Source organism: Rhineura floridana, chromosome 18 (assembly GCF_030035675.1).
Source record: "Rhineura floridana isolate rRhiFlo1 chromosome 18, rRhiFlo1.hap2, whole genome shotgun sequence".
NCBI lineage: Eukaryota > Metazoa > Chordata > Lepidosauria > Squamata > Rhineuridae > Rhineura > Rhineura floridana.
In genome coordinates this window covers 2,526,344-2,533,642 of record NC_084497.1, presented here as the reverse complement: position 1 = coordinate 2,533,642, position 7,299 = coordinate 2,526,344, and the positions used below count along the sequence as shown (strand labels likewise).

The 7,299-nt window shown below is 49.7% G+C and overlaps 1 protein-coding gene across 1 annotated transcript; it reads right to left on the bottom strand.

Moving 5' to 3' along the window:
- Positions 1–458: 458 nt before the first annotated feature.
- On the bottom strand, positions 459–1,757 carry C2CD4C (C2 calcium dependent domain containing 4C). Its single transcript, XM_061601740.1, has one exon. The coding sequence runs from the start codon at positions 1,755–1,757 to the stop codon at positions 459–461; it is 1,299 nt and encodes a 432-aa protein (XP_061457724.1).
- Positions 1,758–7,299: the final 5,542 nt, after the last annotated feature.

Genomic DNA, 7,299 nt, shown 5'->3' with positions numbered 1-7,299 from the left:
CAGGCACAGCCACCAGCCCACGCCTCACCATTCAGTGAGGACCTAATTCAGTTGTTCCCCATGTCTTCTTGCAATGCATTTGTCTCTTAGATAGGTCCGCAGAAACCAACTGGAATGCCTCAATTCATGATTGTGCCACCAGCCCACCCCAAAACAGGCAAATAGAGTCTCACCTCCCAAGAAACAGGCCCAGCTGCCAGTGAGATGCCATGCTTAGATTCTGGTATTCCCTCCCCGCCCTATACATGCAAGGAGCATTATATATATATATATATATATATATATATATATATATATATATTATATATATATATATATATATATATATGTGGAGGTGGATGCTGATCGGCCGCTGTCAGACCCTTGCGGCAGCCTCTGGGCCTGCTTTCCTTGCATTTAGAGGGTGAAGTGGACCGCCCCGGGGGACAGGTGTGAACAGATGGCGTTCCAAGGTCAGCTTATAAAAAGGGGACCAAAAAAGTTAAGGGGAGCTCCTTCTCGCCCATCAGGGTGTCCCTCTTGAGGCTGCCACCTTTGTTCAGCACCTTAACTTTGAGGGACATTTTCTTCATGTTGCCAGCTCCCAGTCCGTCGAAGAAGAAATCCTCGTTGAAGATGGGGTAGCGGCTGTTCTTGATAATGGTGCTCCGTTGCTTCTGCAGCTTGCCCGGGTTCAGGTAGAGGGCCACACAGCAGTTGATGCTCCGCACGTCACAATGCTTGTCGTAGAGGTCTTCGGCTGTGACGACGCGCACCCGCAGGCGTGCGCTGGAAGGGTTGTACTCTGCCACCAGGCGCATGCTCCCTCCTTTGCTCAAAGCGATCACATGCTCTTTGTGAAGCCGTTCTTGGGGGTCTGCTGGTGCGAGGGGCTGTTGCTGCACGCCCCCAGTGGTGCCCCCTGCTGGAGGGGTAGCGCAGCGCATGCGCCGCAGCGAGCTGGGGCTGGTATCAGCCGAACTGTCATCGGTGGAAAGGGAGCTGTTCCGGGCGACGGAGTGCTTCAGCTTGATGACTTTGGACTGGCTCTCTTGGCTGAAGATCTTGAGGAGGGAGACTGAGCGCGACAGCAAGGGGGAGCCGAAGGGAGACGACTCCGCCGATGAACAGGTATCGCTCTCCCCACCACTGAAGTAGCGGTACGGGTTCATGAGAGACATGCTGATGTCCGAGGGGTTGAGATGGGCGCTCTCCCCTCCTGGAGTGGATTTCCTCTGGGAACTGGGGGAGGAAGACTGGGAGGGGCACAGGCTGGTGTGCTCACTGTGGAAGAGCGACTCCTTGCGGCGAGTGTGGGGGCTCTCCATAAGCGTCGCAAAGCCGTATGACGTCTGGGCCTTGGGCACGTATGGCAGCGACATGGCTGTCTGTGACTGCGGGTCCGCATTGGTGCTGAAGTCCTCCTCAGACATCCACTCATCGGCACTCTCAATCTGGATGATGTGGCGGCTGGCGGCCTTCAAGAGGCTCTTGCTCTCCGAGACGGCTTTCACCGGCAAACGTGGGCTACGTTGGGGCTTGCGGACCGACAGGTTCTGCTCCGAGGCTGAGGTGCCCAGATTGGGCTTGGCCTTCCCTTCCGCCCCCTCTGCCTCCAGGGGCACCATCGGGAGCTTGGGCGGGATGAAGAAATCCGGGATCTTATCCGGGGTCAAGACATTGCTGTACAATGGCCCCTTGGACTGCTTATCCCCTGAATCGTTGGCCCGGGAGCTGCCGTTCTCTACTGAGCCACGGATTTTCTCCAACAGCCACATCTTCTTCCTCCTCTTTCCAGGAGAGGAGTTGGAGAGTTCCAACACCTGCTGTACAAACAAAAAATGCAATATATATGCAGAATAAGTCAGTGTTCATAATAAATCTATTATTAAGCTTATCTGAAAGTCCAAACCCTTACATCAAGCAAAAACAGGTTATCTGTAACATTTCTTATCTTGATATTAATATTGTTGTTATTTGCTCTTGGAGATCACTTATTCATAGAGTCGCCATAAGTCATAATCAACTTGAAGGCACATAACAAATTATTATTATTATTATTATTATTATTATTATTATTATTATTATTATTATTATATATTGTCCTTCCTCCCAAAGGACCCTAGGTCAGCAAACACAAACAAAACAATTTAACAAGAAAAGGAAAAGCATACTAAAACAGTTGAAAACATTCCAAAAACACAAGGATATTATAAAATACAGTTTAAAATATTCCAAAACGCAGCTTAGACAAAGACATTCTTTCACGAGTGACCTTCGGGAGAAATAAATCTGTCTTGGGAGAAGGAGCCTGAGACTGAGGCACCTCCCACTGATTTAACAGAAGGCTCTTTTAGATTTGCCAATCAACTGGAAATGCATGGAAATCTATCTGGTTGCAAAACACAAACACAGAACCTAAACCAGGTTTGAATGGCTTGTTTGGAAGCTTACAAACAGGGAGAGCTTTTCTTCTGCGAAATGGGTATATTGTAGCACCCATGAGAAGGGACGGGGGAGAAATTTGATTCAGCATTTCAAGCCAAATCTCTCAAATCTGCATTTTTTTGAACCAATATTGGAATTGAAAGACTGCCGTCCTTCAAAATAAGCACTTCTCCGAATTTTACAACGCAGTTTGCCAGCCAAGCAATGCTAAAATGTGTATGTTGGGGCAAAAATGAATATATGAGTTAAAACAACATGCAAAAATGCATCATATGATGAGAAATGGCTTGCAAAAAATGTGTACATGAGTCAAAACTGCCTACAAAAAACGTGTTTATTCGGAGAAATTCACACTAAAACGCTGGAGTATTTTTCATGAGGACTTTTTTTAAAAAAATTGCAGATTGTTGCAGCAATGTGGAGAACTGAATTTAAGATCGGGAACATGAGAAACAGAGATAACCAAAACTGACAGATCTGTCCATCCCTACAGATTTCCAAATATGCCCCAAAGCCCCAAACAATTGGGGGGATCCCTGCTTTAGTGTGTCTGGTTCTCAACAGTTAGCACAGTCGCCTTAGATGGCAAGTCCATGCAAGCATAAGTATGCCTTGGAATGCCTGCCGCTGGGAATCACAAGTGGGGAGAGTTTCTGTGGCACTCGGGTCCTGCTTGCTGGCTTCCCATTGCGGCATCTGGTTGGCCATTATGAGGAGAACATGCTAGACTGGATGGATTCCCTTTGGTCTGATCTAGAAGCCAGGCTCTTCCTGTGAATCAGGCATTCAGGACCTTGGACAGCTCCAGCCAGCACTCGGGGCCATCAGTGCAGGCGCTAGCAGAGCAGACAGAGATGTTGCTTCAGCGATGTTGCTTCAGCGACCACCTGCATTTCACTGAGGCTTTAAATAGACTGCAGCTTCACCCCTGCTGGGAGGAAGTTGATTGGCAGTGCCACCCCCCTGGGATGGTTGTGAATAGGAAGGCAGGCAAGTGGTGTCTGGCTGAGGGCAGACTGATGCTGGTGGGGCAGTGCCCCCCACTCACCCTTACTAATGAGCCACCACTGTTCGGTGGGCAAAGCAGAAGCCCCTCATTCAAGATGCACATCCTGCTCTGCACCATCAGGTATCTGCCACAGTCTACATCTCTGCAGGGGGCTCGCTGATGACTCTCCCCCACCATTGCTACCTGGCCCAGCTGTTCCACTTTCACCTTGCTGTGACTGGTGATCCACCAGCCCTCTCTGAGCACTGAGTGAAGAGAAGCAAGAGGGATGAGCATCCTTAACTCACCTTCTGCCCTCCCTGTGGGCAGTCGTGCACATCATGCTCAGAGAGGGGAGATCAAGCAAGGCATGGGGGGGATCAATACCCTGGCAGCAAATCTACCCCATCAGTTTGATGCTGGATGGCCTGACCCTAAGTAACAAGCGGCGAGGGGGGCCAATGTGCATCTCTGCATGCAGACAGGGCATGCAAGACTCACAGGCAGGCATACAATCTCAACAATTGTACTGTTGAGCATTTTTCCAGTATCACAAGGAAGGAATCGCAAAGACACCTGGTTTGGGGGGAGGGCTGTCCCTTTGCATGCAGCAGGCCCCAGGTCCATTCCCCATTGGAGTCCCTGCCTGAAGCCCTGGAGAACTGCTGCCAGTCAGTGCAGACACTACTGAGCTAGGTGGACCAAAGGTCTGACACAGGATAAGAGAGCTTTCCTATGTTCCTAAGAACCGCTGCCAGTTCTTCCCCGGCCTCCCTTCCCCCGAAGATCTTCCACGAACAGTTAAAGGGCTAAATCCTCAGGAGACCAGCTGCTCTGCCTCATATCAACAGGCATTAAGCCACGAGCTGAGATGCGTGAGGCTGTTACGAGATGACCAGTTTCAGGCCCAGGGGGAAACGCCTGCTGTTCTGAAAGCCATAAACGCTCGCCTGGTTTTAACTTCTTTACCAAGGATAGATGCCCTTCCAATGATGCGGCTACTCATCTCTCAAGGAGGCAACAGATTCCTTCAAAGATTCCTCTCTCTTCTTTTTGCCCCCCCCCCGTTTTATCATTCGCAGCCTTGCGGCAGGTGGGGTGGAGCGGCGAGGTAATCAATACTGCAGAGAGTCGGTTTGTCAAAGATCCAGGCAATCTGACCTAGCACAGATGTGCTAAAGTAGTAAAAGAAGAAGAGCAGAAGGTTGAAAAATCACGGGTAGTTTTCGAGTAGGGCGTGAACTCCGGGAGGGGGGGAAAGGGGCTGCATGGGAAGGGAGAGGAGCGTTGCAGCTGACTCAAAGGCTCTTTTGGATGCCTTTGAAATCCGGCAAATGTTTCACCAGAAGAATCCAGCCAAGCTGATTGTTGAGCGATTCGGGGAGTCCTCCTTCACACAGCGCATAGCTAAACTATGGAAGTTGCTCCCACAAGAGGCAGATACCCCAATGGGGAGCCTGCAAGTAGGGCATGACAGCAACAGATCTCTCCCCATTGATTCCCAGCAAATGGCATTCAAAGGCATCCTCCCGCCGACAGGGGAGGACGCCTGCAGCCAACGATAGCTGCACATTTTTCTGGCCCCCTTTTAAAGCCACCCAAGTTGGTGGCCATCGCTACCTCTTGTGGGAGAGAGTTCCAGAGTTGAACTATGGGCTGTGTGAAGGAGGGCTTTCTTTTGGCTAGCTGGAATCTCCCAGCATCCTGGTGGGCAGGCTAGAGCTAGGAATGGAGGAGAAACTTGATTTGGTTTGCATTTAAAAACGACCCTACCTAATACGCGCTCTCTGAAACCATGCACAAACCGAAACACCATCACTGATTGAAATCTGCACCTCTCTGAATTTTGCAATGCAGTTCTCCAGTCATGTACAAAAACAGCTGTACTGAGGCAAAGCGTACCTAAAAATGCACATCTTGTTTAAGGTGCAGAAAAATGCATTATTCTAGAGGAACCTGCCGGGCAAAAGTGTGTATGGTAGGCAACAGTGCATGCGCACAAGTGTACATGGGCAGAAATTCTCACTGAAATGCTGAGGAGGTTTGATGTGGACTTTTTATTAAAAAAAAAAAGAGCTGAACTTCTTGGAAAATGAGAAGGTGAGAGAAACTGGAAACAAAGCCCTGTGAGGAGAGACTGAAAGAACTGGGCATGTTTAGCCCGGAGAAGAGAAGACTGAGGGGAGATAGGATAGCACTCTTCAAGTGCATGAAAGGTTGTCACACGGAGAAGGGCCGGCATCTCTTCTCAATTGTCCCAGAATGCAGGACACGGAATAATGGGCTCAAGTTGCAGGAAGCCAGATTTTGACTGGACATCAGGAAAAAACTTCCTGACTGTTAGAGCCATACGACAATGGAACCAATTACCTGCAAAGCTGCTGCCGGTCAGTGTAGACAACACTGAGCTAGGTGGGACTGTGATCTGACTTCGTACCATACAGCTTCCTACATTCCGGTTGATACCAGCCCTTTATTTAGAACAATGAGGACTAGAAACATGCTTTATTTTTAAGGGGAAGCTCATAGCTCAGTGGCAGAGCGCACACTCTGCGTGAAGAAAGTCCCAAGTTTGCTCTCCGGGTTAGGCTGGGAGAGACCCTGTCAGAAATTTGGGAGAGCTGCTGCCAGTCCGTGTGGATGCTACCGAGCGACCAGTCCTTTGGCTCGGCATGAGGCAGCTTCCTAGGTGAGCCAAAAACCGTGAACAAAATGTGCGTGCTCCAATTCTGAGTAAAAGAACGGCAGAGCATCTGCTTTGCATGTAGAAAATGCCAGGTCTCATGAAGAAAGCACACTTGCACTTTTAATTTAAGTGCAGAGAGAGAGAGAGGGAGAAGAATCTTACTCCCCCCCCTTTGGGCTTCAGATTTACTAGGGGGAAACCAGAGTCTACAGAAAGAGGGGGCAAGGCGGGAGGGGGCTGCTGCACGGTGGAAATACATAACTAATGCTCTTGAAAACGGTTCATTGTTAAGTCTGCTCCAAACAGCCAGAAATAAAGCGCAGCTGAAGAAATGAAAGGAGAGTCTGCCCTCGGAGGCAGGGCGGAATATGATTGCTCGGAGGCTCTGCCGAGGCCAGTGGGGAAAAGGAGGAATCGAATATTACATTTCCATCATCTCAAAACCCGTGGCCGCCCACATATTCAGTGGGGAAGTGGCTTTGTAGAAGGGGGAGGGGGCTGTGGGCCTATCCGACCAGTAGCCAGGCTGGTTGCAGGGAGTTAGAGCCCAGCGACATCTGGCTGGTGTTGGGGTGGGGGTCACAGGTAAGCCACCCCTCCTCTGCAGAATTATATGTGGAGGACAAAACCAGGCCAGCGGTCCCTCCTTGCAGGACTTTGACACTCGAGCACCGTCCCTCACTGACACAGGCTTGTATATGCAGAAGGTCCACGGTTCGATCTCTACGTCTCCAGTGGTAGCAGGGTATTTGGCAGCTGCGGAAAGGTTTTGGCTGCATACCACGGAGAGCCTAAACCAGGCAGCATAGTCTGCTATCTTGCCATTGCTTTTAATTGTTTTTAAATATGTTTCATTTTTTATTTTTTATTGCATTGTTTCGACTATTTTGCTGCTCTGGGCTCTTTGGGGGTAAGAAGTGGGGATAGAAATTTATTATTATTTATCATCATCATCATTATCATCATCATCTGCTCCCAAGGAATATGTTGGTTCAGAGGGACAGCATCTGGTTTGCATAGAAATACAGGAAGTGGCCTTATACCGAGTCAGACTGTCGGCCCACTAGCTCAATATTGTCTACACTGGCTGGCAGCAGCTCTCCAGGTTTCCAGGCAGAGAGTCTCTCCCAGCCCTGTCTGGAGAGGCCACTGGGGATGGAGCCTGGGACCGTCTGCATGCAAAGCAGGCGCTCTGCCA